This window comes from Rhinolophus hipposideros, assembly GCF_964194185.1.
Source record: "Rhinolophus hipposideros genome assembly, chromosome: 5".
NCBI classification, from domain to species: Eukaryota; Metazoa; Chordata; class Mammalia; order Chiroptera; family Rhinolophidae; genus Rhinolophus; species Rhinolophus hipposideros.
The window spans coordinates 2,613,670-2,633,970 of record NC_138051.1 but is presented as its reverse complement, the minus strand read 5'-3'; the positions used below and the strand labels follow the sequence as shown (position 1 = coordinate 2,633,970).

Here is a 20,301-nt window from a genome sequence, read left to right as displayed (position 1 = left end):
CAGGCCTTTTCCATGCTCTCAATGAGCAAATCCGATCAAATCCCGGTCACTCCTTTCTCATCTGTCTTCCTTTCCATTCAGAGCTCCAAACCCCTGGCACATTCGCTATGTCACGAGCCTAGCTGGTTTTCCTACTCTGGTCTCTCCTCTCGTTCTACCCGGAATTCTAGCATGAGACCATTCTTCCTAACGACTCAGTCTTCCTAAATGAGATTTTGGATCACGTCATTTTCAGAATCCGTGAGTTATTCCCCGTGGCCACAGGACAAGGGTAACACTGGCACGCAGGCTCTCTGAGCCCTTGTCCAAAGCCACCGTATTCTGCCATGTATAGGGCACACTTTTTTGGCCCAAATTTATGAGGGAAAAATAAGGATGCGCATTATACATGGGTAGTCCTAATTCCGTATCTATATAAATGTTTTAATTCTTTTATTTATGTTTATGAGTTAAAAGTGTACCTCTAGAAATCCATAACGATATTCGCATGCGAAATGATGCCCTGGAATACGATCATCAGTTCTGATGAACTTAGGACGGACTTGCAACAACCAGGAGTGCTTGGCCTTCTGGGAAGCGCCAATACCGCAAATTGGTTACCAGTGCATAAATTCCTTGTACCTCGTATCTGTGCTTGTGTTTTGTGATTATTTGTTACGTAAAATTTCTTGTACCATAATATGTTTAAAAATACACGCTAAAGAGCCATCTTTCAATTGTGTTCGCAGGCGCCGCCGCGCCGCCGTCGCTCTCTAACGCCAGCGCCGCCTCTAGCTCGCCGAGCTCCAGCCGAAGGAGAAGGGGGGTAAGTAAGGAGGTCTCTATACCATGGCTCGTACAAAGCAGACTGCCCGCCAATCTACCGGTGGTAAAGCACCCAGGAAGCAACTGGCTACAAAAGCCGCTCGCAAGAGTGCGCCCTCTACCAGAGGGGTGAAGAAACCTCATCGTTACAGGCCTGGTACCGTGGCTCTCCGCGAAATTAGACGTTATCAGAAGGCCACTGAACTTCTGATTCGCAAACTTCCCTTCCAGCGTCTGGTGCGAGAAATTGCTCAGGACTTCAAAACAGATCTGCGCTTTCAGAGTGCAACTATTGGTGCTTTGCAGGAGGCAAGTGAGGCCTATCTGGTTGGCCTTTTTGAAGATACCAGCCTGTGTGCTATCCATGCCCAACGTGTAACAATTATGCCAAAAGACATCCAACTAGCACGCCGCATACGTGGAGAACGTGCTTAAGAATCCACTATGATGGGAAACATTTCATTCTTAAAAAAAAAAATTTCTCTTCTTCCTGTTATTGGTAGTTCTGAATGTTAGTTATTTTTTTTCCCATGGGGTCAAAAGGTACCTAAGTATATGATTGCAAGTGGAAAAATAGGGGACAGAAATCAGGTATTGGCAGTTTTTCCATTTTCATTTGTGTGTGAATTTTTAATATAAATGCAGGGACAAAGCATTAATGCAAGTCAAAAGTTTCAGTGAACAAGTTTCAGCAGTTCAACTTTATAACAATTATAAATAAACCTGTTAAATTTTTCTGGACAATGCCAGCATTTGGATTTTTTTAAAACAAGTCAATTTCTTATTGATGGCAACTAAATGGTGTTTGTAGCATTTTTATCATACAGGAGATTCCATCCATTCGCTATACTTTTCTAACTGAGTTGTCCTACATGCAAGTACATGTTTTTAATGTTGTCTGTCTTCTGTGCTGTTCCTGTAAGTTTGCTATTAAAATACATTAAACTTAAAAAAAATATATGCGCTAAAAGTCCTTTATAATATAAAAAATAAGTACCTCAATGTAAGCAAATAAAAATTTGAATTAAAAAACTAAAACAAAAGGTTTTTTCCCCTGAAAGTTTGGCAAAAAACGTGGGTGCACATTATACATGGGAGCGTATTATACACAGTAAAAATACGGTACTTTTAATTCCTGCCACTCCCCCTCCAAAACTCTGCCCTAGCCAAACAAGCCAGTGGCCCATCTCCCATTTCCCAGCGCATTTTAGTAACTTGGACACAAGGACTGTTTTCGAATGACTTACCAATAATGAGACCCAAAACATCTTAAATATTTCCTTAGAATATTATAAATGTTGAGCAAAGATTCTTCTTCGAAGCCTACCGCTCTCCTAACCAGTGTTTTCTGGGGACCTCTCACCACTGAACAGAGTGCTCATTTGCATCTAGCATTTTATAGCCAAACTTAGCACGTGTGTATGTGGCACCGATCCCACCACTATCTAGCAGGGCAGGTCCAGCTGGAGGACCGTATGACACAACAACATGTGACTACTGGAGGCAGCAACACCATCAAAGGACCCAAAAGGGCTTTCCAGAGAAAAAAGACAGGTTGAACAGAGCTATGTTTCGTTGCTTCCTGAACGTGTTTTCCCAATAAACAGACCTTTAGTACACTGCCCCCGCCCCCCACACAGCTGGCAGAGCACTGCCAAGGGGGGGTGTGCGCTTAGACAGTAATGGCCCGAAAACTGCGGACACCACTCAGCGTGTAGTCAGTGTGGGGATACACAGCAAGCTGTCAGGGTCCTAAAAGCCACCACTGAACGGTGGTAAACATGCTGTTCTATGGCTGCGTTGGGGCTCAGGAGAAAACGGGGTGTCTGAGGCTCTAGGACATGTCTGCACAGACCAGCTAAACCGAGGAGCCCTCCAAGCCACTTTCCACAACTGCTGAGCTTATGGGCCCACTTCTGAGAACACTGAAAAGACTAGTTTATTCTGCCAGTAAGCCGCCCTTCTCATCTTCTCCTTCCTCTTTCATTTACCTGCATTCAGAAGAGGACAGGAAATGACGGGTTTTTGCGAGCCTTTACCTCTCCGGGCCTCGTCCTCGTCAGTAAAATGAGAACAGGCCACGAGGTGACCAAATAACCCACCGTGACACTTCATGAACTGCTTGCCCACATGGTCCAGGCAGTTTGCCTCATTCTGATCCTAACATTTGCATAGATCCAACTGGCCGTGCACTATCAGAACAACACTCAGTGAAACCTGCTTGGGGGCTTAATGCCTTGGCACTGGAGCCGAGATAAAAAGCGTGCAGGAGAAGCCGCTCAGCGAGCTAACTGCTGCCTGTTCCATTTCCGGCATGGACCCTGCTTGGCCAAAGGGCCTCATTTCCGCTCCGATCACTGCTGAGAACAAAGAGAAAAACCAGATGGCACGAGGCGGCAGGGCCAGTGAAGTGCAACTGGTCGCGACACACAAGCCGCCTCCCCGAGTTCTCGGCCAAGGGCCAGCACATGTGGTTACAGTATGTCTGCTAATGGCAGTTCTGGAAAGGCAGCTTCATAGGAGGGGTGGGAACCTTTTACCTCTATCATTAAATCAATGAAATGTGTGAGGAGGAGTGTGTTGTATGAAGGAATTCCCACCTCTGCCTGAGTCTACTTCAGCAAATGTCTTCTCCGGCTCTTTACGACCTGTGGTTCTTTCCGGGTTCTCACTGTGATTCTCTCCTGTTGGCCACTTCACTCCAAGGCCAGCTATACTCTTCCCAAACTCAGGAATTTCAGGGAAACCACCCCTCACCACCCCACCACTGCTGCCCAGCGCCCTACCAGTAGGGGAAACTTATTTTGCAACTAAAAGGGCAGTGAAAGGGGAACAGTCAGAGGTGGAAAAATGGCAGGATCCCAGTGTACTACAGACCTGTGGAAGACAGCTACCTTTGAAAAGCTTAAAACCTGGCAACTTAAATTAAGCCCGATTCTGAGCGATGCTGTTTGCCTTCACACGGTGGTAAAAAGTCAAAGGAGTTCAGCAAGATTCACTCAGTGCCACTCAAGGAAACTGCCAGTCTGTCAGGGAAAGATGGAAACAATTTAGCAGTCTTTCTTAGCCTGACAGTTGGCTTATTTTTTTCACATGGCAAGTACATGCAAGCTTCCATACTCAGCAAACTCAAATACAACAGAGCCCTACTGCTGGCCACAAAAAAGCCACGCCATACCTCTACTTTTCCTCCAAATGTAAGTAAGCTGTCTCCATACTTCTCCCTGTAACTGCTACTAACAGTCAAGATTTATATTCTTTATATTCAAAACTTCAAACCAAAATGAACATTATACTCAGTTCCTTCTCTACTTATTAAAATGATTATGATTCCCCTTTTAGCTCTTAAGAACATTCAGTAACAATGGTTTCAAATCGTATTCCAACAAGCCCAGTTACTACTGTGGTTTGGGAGGAAGGGGCTGGGTGAGGCAGACTACCTCTCACACAGCTGCTTTTACCGGCCTCCGATGTCTTATATTTGAAGAAAAGATTATAACATTAAAGAAAAGAAACTTAAAAGTCGCTGTGGTAACAGACTAGAGTACCATACACACACTTACAAAACTACCAAGGCTCTATTTTGTTATATGAGGATTATGATTAGCAGACCTCAATGAGCAGGTCTAGCAGACAAGAACAGTGTAGTAAACAAATGTCATTTACTCAAACCCTAATTTTAGCCAATGGTATCAACCATCCATCTCCAACTGGTTTTTACCCCAGCAAACAACTAATAAAACAGAGTTGAACTTCTAGCAAAATGTACACGCAGTAATAGGAAAGCCAAAGTGAAAACTGGTTTGACTATGTGAATCTAGATAATCGGCCCCTACCGTGTTTCCCCCAAAATAAGACCTAGGCAGACCATCAGCTCTGTGTCTTTTGGAGCAAAAATTAATATAAGACCTGATCTTATTTTACCATAATACTGAGGTTAATATAATATGATATGATACCGGGTATTATATTAATTTTTGCTCCAAAATACGCAGTAGAGCTGATTGTCCAGCTAAGTCTTATTTTCGGGGAAACACAGTATAACTTTAGCTGTGAATCATAACATACTAAAGAAACAGCAGACCAGAACTGCCAGATACAGGATAGAGATGGACATGTCGAGAAATCGGCTCCCCCACGGGAGCAAGTAGTGCTACACTGGCCATAACCCCTGAGACAATAATAATGGGGCAACCAGCAGCCACTTTAGTTCATTCCTCTGACAAGACTGAGTCACAGTCTGGGTTGTTCTGTTTCAAGCACAAGAAACTGAAAGGGCAAAGCAGCCAGGGAAGCAACCTGGCGCAGCTCACCTGTGCAGCCAGGCATGCGGCCAGGAGCAGCTCACCTGTGCAGCCAGGGACACAGCCTGGCACAGCTCACCTGTGCAGCCAGGGACACGGCCCGGCGCAGCTCACCTGTGCAGCCACTGGGACACGGCCCGGCGCAGCTCACCTGTGCAGCCAGGGACACGGCCCGGCGCAGCTCACCTGTGCAGCCACTGGGACACGGCCCGGCGCAGCTCACCTGTGCAGCCACTGGGACACGGCCCGGCACAGCTCACCTGTGCAGCCACTGGGACACGGCCCGGTGCAGCTCACCTGTGCAGCCACTGGGACACGGCCCGGCGCAGCTCACCTGTGCAGCCAGGGACACGGCCCGGCGCAGCTCACCTGTGCAGCCACTGGGACACGGCCCGGCGCAGCTCACCTGTGCAGCCACTGGGACACGGCCCGGCGCAGCTCACCTGTGCAGCCAGGGACATGGCCCGGCGCAGCTCACCTGTGCAGCCAGGGACACGGCCCGGCGCAGCTCACCTGTGCAGCCAGGGACACGGCCCGGCGCAGCTCACCTGTGCAGCCAGGGACACGGCCCGGCGCAGCTCACCTGTGCAGCCAGGGACACGGCCTGGCACAGCTCACCTGTGCAGAACTCCTTGCTCACGCTGTGAGGCACTGTGATCCGTCGGTACACGATGGGCTCTGACTCCAGGATGTTCTCATCATGGCGGTACCGAGCAGGCCTTTCACTTGGGAGGCCCCGGGAACGGGTGCCACTTCTCCTCTCGTATGTATCAATCTCCTCAAACACAGCTGCCTTGTCAAAAAGGGCCAGGTTCCCTTCAAAATCAAAATCCGTGTCTGGGATCTCCTCAATATCGTCCCCAAAGCACTCGTCATCTTTATTCTTCATCTGGCCATTTTTTAAACCACTTTTCTTTGGAGTTGCCTGATTTGGGTGCCTGCTACTAGATGACCCTGGAGGAAAAATTGGGACTCAAGTCAGTGTGGCCACAGAAAGCGCTCAGCAAAAGCAGAACACACATTCGTCCCTTAAGGAAGAGTGTTACAAGAATCAAAGTGAAGGTGGTTAAGTTATTCTTCAGTCATGTTAAGTAGCATAAACTACCACAAATCTCCTGGAATAAGAGATTTTACATATTACCCAAATAATAGAGAATATGAAATAAGCAGCATTCCTGGAAATCATAATGAGTTCTGCCCTTCATAAGGAAACTGATAAGACAGAGGCTTTTGACAACTGAATATCAAAAAACTAAAGGGCAAAAATACAGCAGTCTTTTCCCACCAGTCTGGGTGGTCTGATTCTGAATGTCTGACAGTGGTTTGAGAGAAATACTCCAGAGTAAAAGAAAGCCAAGTCCTCATAACCTGAAGCTCACAGGAAGATACTATTCAACTGGCTCTTAATTCTATGCTCACCAAGCATGCAACCTTCTGCTTTTTAATTTGGTGCCAGGATAGACCCCAGCGGGAGGGAATCTCTGGTATAGATAGATTCCAGATTCTGAGCCAGATACACATCTCCCACTTACTATAAGTTGGCATTTTGACTTATACACCTGTTTTTGGATATTTTGGTTAATGTGATCTCTCTTCTCAGAATTTTATCACTTTCGAGTAAGCAATTTCTGAAGCATCAAATAATGACAAAGACCACATTGCCCTGATCCTGTAGAGGCCACACCAAGACCCACCCACTTCAGCACCAGAGCAGAAAGCCTCTCTGCCTGGGAGAGACCACTTGGCCTCGCCCATCGGTCAACAATTCCTCTAGCAGCCAAGGCGTCAGACGCCACAGAATTCTCCCTACACTCCATTCCCAGAAAGTCCGGAGTTGGGTTTGTACTCTGACCCCCATCTGACCACTGGAAAGGGTGGATCGGGTGACTGGTATGCCACACTGAACCTCCACCACGGTCTAAACAAATGTAATGTACTTCTTTTGAGAGACTGGGTGCCTCAATTACTGAAAATACTGAAGAAGAGGTTAGAATGGTCATGAGCAATCCCTTCCCCCACATATACCATCCCAACTATCCTGCACTACCTAACTCTTCTCACAGCAATTCCCTTCTACCCAACGGACCCTGAGTCAGGAGACCTAGGATCTAATTGTTCTGTCAATAACATGATATATAATCTTATACCTGTCATCCAACTTCTCAGTTTCCCTGTATTGAAAATGTTCACTGTGGTATCTCCAGAAGGGTTTCTAGCACATAGCATGCAGTCAATAAATATTTAATGAATTACTCAACATCAGCAAGATTAGTTACAATAATTATTCTGAAAGATGTGTATTGTGCAAATGTAACTTGTGTCCTTGTCTTCCTAAGGCCACACACTGGTATGGAAAAGGGATATGGCTGGCAGGAAAGATTTAGGCCTCTGAAAAAAAACTAAGGCCAACCAAAATAAAGAAGAGGAGGAAGAACTGGCTGAGCCACCAGAAACAGCTCAGTCTATGAACCATGGAGAAGCTCGTCAATGACTGGGTTAAGTTCTAATTCCAATAATTTGATCAAAGCATTCCGTGAGAGCGTGCTGTGTGTCACAGCTAGGTGCTGGATTCTCGTATGTAACCAAGACGTGCTACTTGAAATGGAAGGAGAGATATTTAAGCTAATAATGAAAATAAAATGTGATGAGAGTTTTACGTTTATGTAAAGTGCCATAGAAATATGGATAAAACAGCAGAGCTGGATTAGGAATGGGAGAGCAGGAATGAAAATATTAACACAAGGTCAGAATAACACCATTAGCAATATATGTCAGCAGGGGAAGAACTAGAGACAAAGTCGAGTTTGCCAAATTATCAAAGTGCTGTCTCAGTATCAAATCAAACCATCTACCAGGAAACAGGCCTCTGGCCAGTGGTCTCTCCCCAGTGGGTGTGTGCTCACCAGCAGTGTGCAGGATAATTCCCTGGGAGTAGGAAGAAGATACCACATGTTCTATTTACTCTTCCTTTTAACTAAAACCAGTAAGAAATCAAGCCTCATGAATTTAGTGCATGGATGAAAGTTGGCACCCTGAGGGGGGTCCATGCCAGCCAATCACTTCCAGTATGTGAGAGACCCGAGGAAAGAGCGAGCTTCCATAACAAGAAGTGTGTATTTCACCCCAATAAAAAAAATTATAATTAAAAAAAAAGTGTGTATATACGCAAGTAGAGTTACATCTTTTGTGTGTGTGTGGTGAAATACATGTAACCTAAAATTTACCACTTTAACCATTTAGGTGTACAGTTCAGAGGCATTAAGTACATTCACCCTGTTCAATTACACAAATTTTTAACTAAAGCATACAAAAAGTCAGTGGCTTAAAAACATTCCTATAGGGGCGTCCAGATGGCTCAGGTGGTTAGAGCGCGAGCTCTCAACAACAAGGCTGCCGGTCCAATTCCCACATGGGACGGTGGGCTGCGCCCCCTGCAACTAAAGACTGAAAACGGCGACAGGACTTGGAGCTGAGCTGCGCCCTCCACAACTAGATTGAAGGACAATGACTTGGAGCTGATGTGACCTGGAGAAACACACTGTTCCCCAATATTCCACAATAAAATTTATTTTTAGAAAAACCAAAAACATTCCTATAAAGAAACTATGTGTAAAGATAATACTAATCTTGTCCGCAGTCATAAGCGGACAAGAGAATGGCAGAGCTAACACTTCCCCTGGTATTTTCAGAGGCCTTTAGCCAGAAGAGGGTTTTAAAATTAATCTAATCAGACGGAAAACCAGACAGACCCCCACATCGAAAAGTATCAAGGTTATTCCAAACATGAATTCATATGGACGATCCCTGACCACTGAGGAACTTCAGCCTAAGTATAAATACACTGTATCAGGAGTCTGCAAAACAGAGCCCCGGGGCCAAATCCTGTCCATGGCCTGTTTCTGTACATAAAGTTTTATTTGTTTATTGGTTTGCATATTGTCTAAGGCAAGTTAAGTACATACCGGAGTGCAGGAGACAGAGACCATATGGCCTGTAAAGCCTCAAGTATTTAACATCTGACCCTTTACAGAAAGCTTGCTCACCCCACTCTACACGTCACGCCTCTCACAATTGTTCTTTCCACCTTTGACTGCCATTAAAAATAATAAGAATAATTACTGAAGCTGGGGCCAATTCTTGAATATGTTTCATTCAAAGTGTTCAGTGTGTCATTGAACTACTACAGTATTGTATTTGAACTCCACACTAGCCCTTTGTGATGTGGGCCTGAAACTCTACTAACTACATTCTTCCTTCATTAGCTGGCTTCCTGTTAGCTTCCACCACCAGAGGTCGGTACTCGGAGAGACAGGAAGGAAGAAGGAAGAAGGAAGAGACTTTCTTGTTCGCTTGCCAGTCGCGCCAGCACCGCCCTGGCAGCTGGCCATCTCCAGGGTTTCTTTCCAGTGTGAGCAGACCCAGCAGTGGTACTGGAATCAGCTCTGTGAAGCCCCTTCGCCCTACTTTCAGGTTCTGATAACCCCAACTGCCTCCCTTTGTTTGCCCTTCCTCAGTGTCTCCTTTGGCTTTTTTTAACCTTCCAACACTTCCTTAGCCATTTCCCTCTATTAATTCTTTTCTGAAAGAACTAGTGTGGTTACTACTTTCCTTAGTGGTATATCAAGATTTTTTAAATTAATGACAGTTAATCACTCTGTTCTAACGAAGTATTAATGTTTAATAAGAAATTTTTTTAAATATTTGAATAAAATATTACTATAAAAATAGTTCACTTCACGTTTATCTAATCTTTTTGAATTTGTAAATAAAGACCTTTCTGAGTTACAGACAGACACACAGAGAAATAGAGCTTATAGCTTCGATTCTAAAATCCCAGACATGGGTCAAGAGCAAACACAGAAATACACTCACCCGCCCAGATATCAAAGAGCTGCTCTTCTCCCAGTGTGTACAAAAATCTTAATTGATTTGAGCTCAAAGTAGACAATCAGAAAAGACTTTAAAAAGACTAACAAAGCAGATCCTCTGTTGTCTCTCACCTAACAGAGATTAGATACCTAAAAACATCAATCCCTTTATAGAGATACACAAGTGTTCAAACCATAAAACCAAGTTCCCAATCATTGCTGCTACCAATGGGGAAGAGCTTAGTTCTAAACCAACCGAAAACAAAACCACAAAATCAGTAGAAAGGGAAAATACCAAAGAAACAGAAAACACGTTCCTGTGCTGCTTTGGATTCACCTCTGGGAGCCAAGAAAAGATGCACCTGGGTTTCACCTGCTCATGAGGCACACCACTGATTATTTTTCAAACAGCGTTACTGAGGTGTAACTGGCATACAAAACCTGCACACACGTAACGTATACGATTTGATGCATTTGGACCTATGCAGAAACGTGTGACACCATCAGCACAATCAAGGTAATAAACACATCCACCACCCCCTCCAAAAACAGTCAATGACGCACAGATATCTGTTCTAACCAAATATTCATTTTTAAGCAAAAATACTAATAATTTGAGCCACTGAACCATATTTTGAACTAGTAAAATATTACTGTAATACAGTTCACTTCATATTTATCTAATTTGTACTTCATGTTTACCTTTTTTAATTTGTACTTTTATACCTCACATCTAATGTATATAATATGTAGGTACAGAAAACAATACATTGATGAGCCAATCAAGAGTTCTTATGAATGTCATATAAATGGTTAGTTCTGAAGAAGGAAGTACAAGAAACCTACTGACATAATACCAATATTATGAGTCAAATGCTTATTGCTGATTTAAGGCATTATTTAGGCCAAAGCATCATTCCTCTGAAGCTGAATACAGTTTACTTAGAAGAAAGGAATGGGGTTGGTCTACATGAGTCCCTTCCTTCCAGCCCAAATGCATTTGTCATCACACTGCTGAGTCCCAAACACCATCTGAGCCATGAGAGTACTCTGACTGGCCTTTTTCTTTACGCATTCATTTCAAAAAACTTTTCCTTAAGCATCTGTTGTCTCCCGAGATCTGTGCTAGGTGCTGGAGAGTCAGCAGTGAACAACAGCAATACAACCCAGGCCCCCCCTCCTGTGACGCTCACCCCGTTACTGCCTTTGCCGGTCACTCCTGCAGACCCAACAGCCAGACTGCCTGCATTTTCCAACACAGCACTTGCAACAGGCCCCTGCCACAAGTAAGCGATTTTAGAGTGAATGTGCCCTCTCCCTGTCAGCAGACTGTCTATCGCCGAGTCAACAGCCAGACCCCTCTACCCTCAAAACAGAAACACTTCTGTTCAGATTCCTCCTGTCAGCTGAAGAGGCGAATTCCTACATCACCATGGTGGCACTCCTGCCAATAACCAATTTAAGCCTGGGTGGGTGGGTGGGGTCTACGGCTGTGGTTTCCGGTGCAGGGGTCCTGCCTCCTGCAGAGCTCCTGGTTCTCAGTCAGAGCAATTCTGCCTTCCGAGGAACACCTGATAACGTCCGGAGACAGTTTCGGGTTGTCACCACCGGCGGCGGTCGGGGAGCTACTGGTACCTCGTGGGGGGGGTCCAGGGCGGCTGCTAAACATCACACCACACACAGGACAGCCACACACACATTACGCGGCCAGAAACACCCAGAGTACTGAGGCTGAGAAACATGCTAATGATGACACAGCGGACGACATGGTGTCTTTGCTCCTTTCAAAGAATGTTAAATGTGGATGAGACATGGCACTGCTGGAGCCAGCTCGTAGCAACGTGAGGACAAAGCCAACACAGGATGGCGTCAGAGGAACGGGACTGAAGCCCTGACTGTGCCACCAGGAGGGGCCGTCCTCTGCACCTACTGTGACGTTTCCTGAGTGCTGGAGCCACTGCGTAGGGTTCACTATTACAGCCAGGGCGTCCTAACTGATAGCACCTGTCTAGGACTTTAACACTTACCGGGAGCCTTTTCACCAAGATTACTTCATTAATTCTTAGAATACTCTAAGGTATTAGAGAAGCGTGGAAATACTTGAAGATGGTTATTACTGCCTACAATTACTGGCTGAGATTAGACAAAGGAAGACACTAAGGACTCCGCCACGTGTTACCTCGCAGAACCTGTGCCTGGCTGCATCTTAGGCTTCCACACACACGTTATTCCAAAACAGCCTAACTCAACTTAGAACTTACCGTGCTACCAACGATGAAACGACGGGTGCTCCAAACGTACAGAGCTAAGAAATGTCTGAGTTAGGATGTGAACTTTGATCTGTCAGCTTCCCAATTCTACACTATTTCCACATATAAAAAAAGTGGATATAAAAAATAAAAAAAGAGTAGGGAAATATAAAAAAAGAGTAGGGAAACCATGAAACTCTGACAGACGTCAGCAAAATTAAGAGCTACTAGCAGAGAGGATCATGTCTAGAAACTGAGCACGTGAGGCAAAAGCTAAGCACCTATTCAACACAGCACAACGGTTTTAAAAAAAACAGAACTCAAAAGCAACAGGAAGCAAGTATTCCTTCTTTAAAAATAACTTTTTGTTAATAAATGTTCAGAGTGGACAATGCATAAAATATATAGAAAATTACAGATATTGACTTAACATTCTGACATTTCCTTGTAGTCAAAAATATGCATCCATCTTATGAAATTTTGTATCTTGCTTTCTTCCTGAGGAGCATCTTCCTGTCTCATGAAACATTTATCCAAACATTTTTTATGGCTGCATAAATTATAGGTACCATATTGATATAAACACCATACCTACTGATGAACTTGTAAGCTATTTCTCATTTTCACTGTTGCACACTCAGCCCAAACATGCCGTCTTTGATTACTCCAGCTGAAAAATCGCTCCCATCTGACCACTTGTAGCAGTGTGGGTATCACTCATCTAGCATTTACCTTACACTACCTACCTTTCCCGCAGTGCTTATGCTAACTTTCCAAAGAGCGTGTAAGCCAACAGTGGGCACAACCGTATCATTCACCCAATACTATAGCTAGTATCATTCACCCAATACTAGCTATTGTATTCATTCACCGTATTGTATTCATTCACCGTATCATTCACCCAATACTATAGCTAGTCCACTCTAAGTACACAAGTTTGTGGTGAATTAAGAAATAAAAAGAGCCATATCAAAATAAAATAAAATAAACCAAACAAACAACAAAAGAGTCTAAAAGGTTATAGAGAAAAGGCAACTTGAGATAAACTATGAGAAAGAAAGGCAGCCACCAAAAACGATGCCAGCTGTGTTGCGTGACTGAAAAGGACAGGAAGATGCAGTTGGCAACGATAACACGTGAATATAAGGCGAGGACTTCAGAGGAAAGGAATGTGGGCATGTCTACTACGGACTGATAACGGGCTGCTCTGGACCTATCACAATCACAGACAAACACAAGCAATTAATCAGTGCGAGAGAAGACAGGGTAAAAATGCAAAATGGGAAACCATTTTTGGCTCGGCCATAGGACTCCATAAACATAACCTGCAACCACACCCAGACTGTGTCTTTAGAAGATTATCAGGCATTTTCTCGTGCTCCCTCTGAATACAGATCTTCCATTCTTTCATTTGACATACACTAAAGACCAGCTATGTTCCAAATACTGTCAGGAAAGCAGAGAGTGAAAACAAAATTTCCAGGTGTTCCAGATGACATCAAAGGTCAGCAAGAGAAAGATAAAATAAAACAAACAAAGGCAGGCTAACGTGCCCAGTTGTCTCTTATTCTTCCCTTTCCTCATACTTCAATACAAATACTGGGAAATCCTAGATGAATGAGCTGTCTCAATACTTGGTTCCTCAGCCCAAAGGGCCTTGCTCTGTATTAAGCTGGCCTTTGGCTACTGGGAGAGAAAAGCACTTCCTTCAGAAAACATAAACAGTGCTTCCCAGATTTCTTTACTTTTCAAGTACAAGGGCCAAGTATGAGTTAAGACTTGAGGCTGGCCGTCTTCCTGTGCCATTTTGCTGCCAGCCTTTGGCACAGAGGCCCCTTGGCCAGGATAACTTATAACAAACCTATTGTTGTATAACCTTCCGTGCCACTTATTTATTGGTTTTTGTCACAAACACATGTTGCAAAGGAAAACTCTGTCCTGCCCTTAGCACGCTAAAGGGCACCTGAAGGTCAAATTGCAAATGTTTTCGTGTCAGACTCAAAGGGCTTCGTGAGGAGGTGCCAGAAAGTATCTGGGACCTTCTTTTCAACTCCTAAATTCTAGGCCCTGGTCATCAGTCAACTTCTTGGGCTCAGGCAGCAGTCTGCTGGAAAAATGAAGCACATCCAAGGAGGTTAAGAAGTCACAGTAGGACCTCCGAAAACTTGGCGAAAAATCACTTGCTGACCTCAGGTGCTGGGCTCACTGCCACCCTGCACGATACACAAACGTGTATCCTTAGCGGACCACAAGTCGTTGGCCTCTGCTCCCTAGGACTGACGTTCCATTCAAATATTTTGAATGGTCAGTTCAATGACCAAGGTCATCCAGACTATCCATTATAACTGCTCCCCTCACACACCTAAAGGAAGAGATTAAAATCTGTGCTAAATCTCTCCTCCGTGTTGGATTAGGTAACTAGAGCCAACAAATCGCTCAACAATTCGTTACTAACCTTGAAAGAACACTTAAAAGCCAGAACTGAAGAGAGATTATATTCCTATAGCTTTTTCATATTTAGTCTTAACACCAATATACATATATAACGGATGAAATTCTATTTATACATTCCTAAGGAGAAAAATACTTACTCTCCATTTCTTCATTCATTAATGAGAAAAAAACTGACAACCTACGTTACAACTGTGGTGGGAAGAAACCAATCTATTTCCTTGGAATCCTTAAAATGCTACGTATGTCAATCTCTGGCAGACCGTTCTACTCATTTTCCAGGGCTCACTGAACCAATAAATAGATGTACCTATATCTTCTATCACAAACCAATTCTCAGTCACATTTCATATTCAAATTCTCAGGCCACAGACATTTCCCACACTAACCTGGATTCCAAAGAAGTTCTCTGAAAGAGAGTAACATTTTTCTGCCCATGATCTCTTTATCTTATTTACGTGCAGTTAACAATCTAGGAAAAGGGAACGGATCAAACAGCAAAAGCAGAAGCAGCATCAACCAGGGCGTACTTCTAAGAGTGACTGCACTTTTCAATCCACCAGAATGACTTGTTACAGTCAGCTACGTTACTTGTTTTGAAGTTAGCTGCACTCTTTCAAGAGGGTTGCTGTAACCGTTAATAACAGAAAAATGAATAGGAAAACCTGATAGTCTTATATACACCCAGCAATCGTGCTCCTAGGTAAACGCAACTGATCTGAAAACTTATGTCCACAGAAAACCTGCACACCAATAGCGGCGTTATTCATGACCACCAACAGCTGGTGAGCACTACCACGATGTCCTTTGATGGATAAGCAAACATCTATTCAATGAAATGTTATTCAGCAATAAAATGAATTGAGCTATCAAGCCACAAAAAGACATGGATGAATCTCAAATGCACATTGTTAAGTGAAAGGAGACAGTCTGAAAAGGCTACATACTGTGTGATTTTAATTATGTGATATTCTGGAAAAGGCAAAACTAGAGAGATGGTAACAGGTGAGTGGTTGCTGGGGCAGGAAGGAGAGGCCGTGGCAAAGGGAAAAGCCTGCACAGGCGACACGAGGGGCTCTGTCTGATACTGTGAGGATGGGTACCAGACAGAGAGCGTATTTATTAAAACCCACCAGACTTTAGAAGCACAAAGAGTGAGCTTTAACGTATGCAAATCAAAACGAATCACTGAGGAGGTTGGAGGACAGAACGCAGAATGTGACAGATTTGTTACACATGCAGGACACAAGCCGATGAAGACGAATGGTGGCGGTACGGGTTAGTGATTCCGATACAGTTATACGTGTATGCTAGAATTGAACAATTTAAGCCAAAGGATGGCAGATGGTGGGAGACGGGCTTCTCACTGTTGGAGTGAGATGTTACAGATAAGAAAAGTAGGCTAGAATGATCACATGGTCATGGGTTAAATTGGAGACATTAGTATCAACTCCTCTTTGGCTGCAAGGAGTACAGATTATATACAGAAGTATTTATGGGTATGTGCATCTATATGGTTAAGTACACACACATTTCCCTGCTCTGCCCGCTGAAAGGCAAGACGCAGCAGCAGTGAGCAGACCTAGCGCCCAGATCATTCTCCAGTCAAAGGAAATAGCTCCTTAGAGACATGGCTGATTCCAGGGCTGGCACAGGAAATACAGATGATAAGCCTGGAGCATCTTGTAGTGCCAGAAAGTAAAGAAGTACTGGGGGGCAAAACCCAACCACGAGTATATGTCAATATGCAGGCAATGCGGCATGTCAAAGGGACACAACAGCCAACTGAAAGAGCTCCCAGTGGCCAAAGCTAAAACAATGGCCTCTGAAATAAACCAGTACTGAATTTAACCCGAAGTATAAAGTAAGTACTCCTAAGTATTGATAAAAATAAATGATTGAATGAATAACTACACGGGGGAGAATCTCTGGTGCAGAAGAATTCCAAATCATTTATGTAGATGTTCTCTCTGTGTAACTCCCCACTACTCCCAAGGTGTGGGCTACACAGAGTGACTTCCTTCCAAAGAGCACAGTATGAAAAAGGAGTAACTTCATAGAATCTGACACATACACCTAAGCCGGGCAATCAAGGTCAACATCAAAAGTCATAAACCATGCTGGCAGTAGACACCCTTGATATGGTGATGACAGTGATACTTTACCTCTTCCTCCCCAAAATACATAACGCCAATCTAATCACGAGGAAAACATCAAATACCAATTGAGGGGTATTCTACAAAATGCATGGTCAGTACTCATCAAAACTGTCATCAAAAACAACAGAAGTCTGAGAAACCATCAGAGCCAAGAGGAGACATGACCATTAAATGTAAAGTGGTATGCCAGAAGGGAGCCTGTGACGGGACATTAGATAAAAGCCACTGGCAAACTGAATAAAATATAGATGTTAGTTAATAATAACGTATCAACACTGCTTCATTAATTGTAACAAATGTACCATTTTAATGTAAGATGTTAATAACGGAGAAAATATGTAGAAAAATAATATATAAATTGTTAACAAAGATTATCTCCAAGTACGTAAGATTATAAACCACTTGAATATTTAAACTTTTAACAAACAAGTCAATTTTTTTTTAAAAAAAGGGAGAAAAAAGAAAGTAGAGAAAGTTAAAGTCTAAATGGAAAGAATCATTTTCTATCCAAGCATTCTATACATTTTCAAAGGATACAGAAGTAACAATTCAATTTAAGTCTCAGGTTTTCAATCATTGTCAATTCAGGTAGTTACTTAAGAGGCATGGAAGGAAAGTGCCTTGAAATACATTTTTTTAATTTTCAAAATTCCAAGTTTATTCACAGAATCGGGTATTTTCAAAACTTAAACATGTTGGCCCTGACACAGGGGCCACACAGATTCTTGTAAATCTGTTATAATTCACCATCATAGCTTTACTTTAGTGAACACGTTAAAGAGTCTACCAGATTCTAGTGAATTCATTATGGTTCTATCAGGAGCAAACAGCATTCAACAATTCGCTAGTACCAAAGAAAAGTGAACATCGACACACACTCCAAGGCTTGCGCTCCTGGCCGTGCCAGTGGGGGCCGTGAGTACAGCACAGCTACACCGGTCAGTCTGTCAGAAACTGTAAGATCACAGACACGTCCATCTCTCTCCTCTAACTGAGGATAGGAGCCAGATCGCGAGGAAAGTGATTAAAAATCTCCTGGAACAGCCCAAGCACAGGTCCCACTCAGGCATCACTATGACCATCAGTCACCAGATGAAAACCAACGCCACTTCTGTCTATATGAACTCTAGGCTGATCACTGACTTTTCTTTCAAAAAGAGAACTGGTGTGAGTCTCTAGCAGCTTCTCTTCCCCTTAACAGCTTGAGGAAGTAGCCCTGGAATGAGAGAACCACGCTGTGTTTTTGTGACGCTCTACCAGCATCTTTTGTACTTGGGTAACAAAGGACTTGTTTATAGAACAGCAGTGGGTAACAACTTACAGCTCTGAAACATCAGGTTAAGGAGGAAGAGAACTTGCTCCAACTTACAGGAGTTGTGCCGACGACGGAAACTTTTGGACTGGCTCACGGGCTCCACGTGCCTGTCCACGTAGCTCTTGGAGCACTGCTGCTGCTGGGGGGAGATGGCCGCCTCCTGGCTCCTCCCCTCTATCCTCCTAGGGATGCTCTGAGGGGCAGTGCTGGAGGAGGCTGGCTTCCTCACCAACCTGCCCGTGCCATTCTGATTGATGCCCACTTGGAACCCAACACCAGAGGGGCCAAATTCTGTCTGATGAAGATCTCCAAAATGCTGGTTTTCTCCAGGACCTGGGATCTCTAGAATTTTTAATTCCGTAATGTCACCTGCCCTGAAATACACAAAAGAAGCCAAGTTTCAAAACTGTAATAGTGATAAAAGTGATGAAACTGGAATCAATAGTAACCAGCTATACCTTTGTAGCGCTGCATTTCAATGAGTTATCAAAGGCAAAAACTAGGAAAGGTGGTACCATGTTTCCTCAAAAATAAGACCTAACCGGACAATCAGCTCAAATGCGTCTTTTGGGGCAAAAATTAATATAAGACCCGAATTATACTACATTATTATATTATTTATATTATATTATATTATATTATACCCAGCCTTATAGTAAAATAAGACCGGCTCTTCTATTAATTTTTGCCCCAAAAGACGCATTTGAGCTGATTGTCCGGCTCGGCCTTATTTTCGGGGAAACACGGCAGAGCACTTAAGGAGAGGCTCAGCCATCAATATTCAACGGACACAGCACCAACCCTCAAAGAGCCTTGCTGGCAATGGCACACTCTCATCAGCACGTGAGCCTCCCAGAATGCAGAATGGCTTTGTCACTCATTCCTGCACTCCTCACTGGTAGGCACAGAGAGAATACTTACTGTGTGATTAAGCCCTGCACGAGGAAGAAACGAAAAGCAACACATGCCCACAAAGAACTCACAGTGTGGTCAGTGGAAAAGACCAGGAGACAACAGAAAGTGGTAAACACAGTGACAGAGGTGTGCAGAGGAGACTAGAGAACCCAGAAGGAAACACAGAAGTAGTTTGGCAGAAATGGATGAAACACGTGCTTCAAGTCTGGGTGGGGAGAAACAACAAGAGCTAGCCAAGCAGGAGAGCATCTGAGCCCAGGCTCAGAGACTGCGAAAACACGGCCCATTTGAAGAACTGCAAATGTGACGGTGTGACTAATGGGAAGGATGTGTGTGGAGGGCCATCAGTTGGGAGGACATCAGGGCCCAGTTCATACCCACATGGGATTTTCCTGGTGGCTGCAGAGAAGGTGGAGAAAGCAAAGCCAGGAGCACCAGTTAGGAGACCAAGCAAGAAGTAAGAGGGGATGAACAGGGCAAATGTTGACGCAAAGGGAGAAGGGGGGATGGAACCAGGAGACATTTGGAATCCACAGGATCTGGTAACTAACTGAACTAGGGGATCAAAGAAGAATTTCTTCTTATTCTTAAGTTTCTAACTTGGGTGAAAGGTGTCATTGGTCACCTATTAATGGAAGCTCTTGGGAAAAAGAAATCTGCCGGTAACATCGTGAGGCCAGCTTTCAAAATCTTAAATTTAAAATATCTTGTCAGATACCCACCTGGAAATGACCAGTAGACAATTCAAATAAAGTGTCTAGAGCTCAGAAAATGGGTCTAAATTAAAGATTTGGTACAGGCAAGCAGAAGTTATCAGTAGTAACAATGGCCAGTTTATAAATATTCTCATGGGGATAAATGATATGATATATGCAAATCATTAAGTCTAGTATTTGGCAAGAATTCAATGCATGTTTATTATTACTACTAAAAAAAGATTTGGGGTCTCATTAATGTATAAGAAGGCACACGTGAGATTGTCTAGAGCGTACGTAATGAGAAAGGAATTAAAGATAGAAAGTTTACCCATCTTAAGAAGTGAGTAGAAGAAAAGGAAACTGGAAAAAAACAAGATACAGAAGTGGAGAAATACACGGAAAGGAAACCCAAAGGGGTGACTGGGAAACTAAAAGAGAACATTCCAACAGTTCGGGGGCATCTGAATGAGATTATAATTGAGACACTGCCATTGAATTTGGCAATTAGGTCACCTGTAACCTTGGCAAGAGCTAGTTC

At 43.7% G+C, this 20,301-nt stretch overlaps 2 protein-coding genes across 3 annotated transcripts in view; one reads left to right on the top strand and one right to left on the bottom strand.

Annotated features, from left to right (window-relative positions):
* EDC3 (enhancer of mRNA decapping 3) overlaps positions 1–20,301 on the bottom strand; it is a 51,178-nt gene that overhangs the window by 15,741 nt on the left and 15,136 nt on the right. For both annotated transcript variants that reach the window (XM_081047790.1, XM_081047789.1), the window contains 2 exons: positions 18,205–18,524; positions 5,727–6,062 (listed from right to left, as the gene is read on the bottom strand). In XM_081047790.1, coding sequence (XP_080903916.1) covers positions 5,727–6,062; positions 18,205–18,524 — 656 coding nt within the window. The remainder of the gene's footprint in view (positions 1–5,726; positions 6,063–18,204; positions 18,525–20,301) is intronic.
* On the top strand, positions 58–3,520 carry LOC308497623 (histone H3.3A-like). Its single transcript, XM_081048498.1, has one exon. It carries the CDS (start codon positions 829–831, stop codon positions 1,237–1,239), a length of 411 nt encoding a protein of 136 aa, XP_080904624.1. The 5' UTR covers positions 58–828; the 3' UTR covers positions 1,240–3,520.

Excerpts from the sequence above, each read along its gene's own strand:
- LOC308497623 (XM_081048498.1), top strand. The coding sequence starts at position 829 with ATGGCTCGTACAAAGCAGACTGCCCGCCAATCTACCGGTGGTAAAGCA.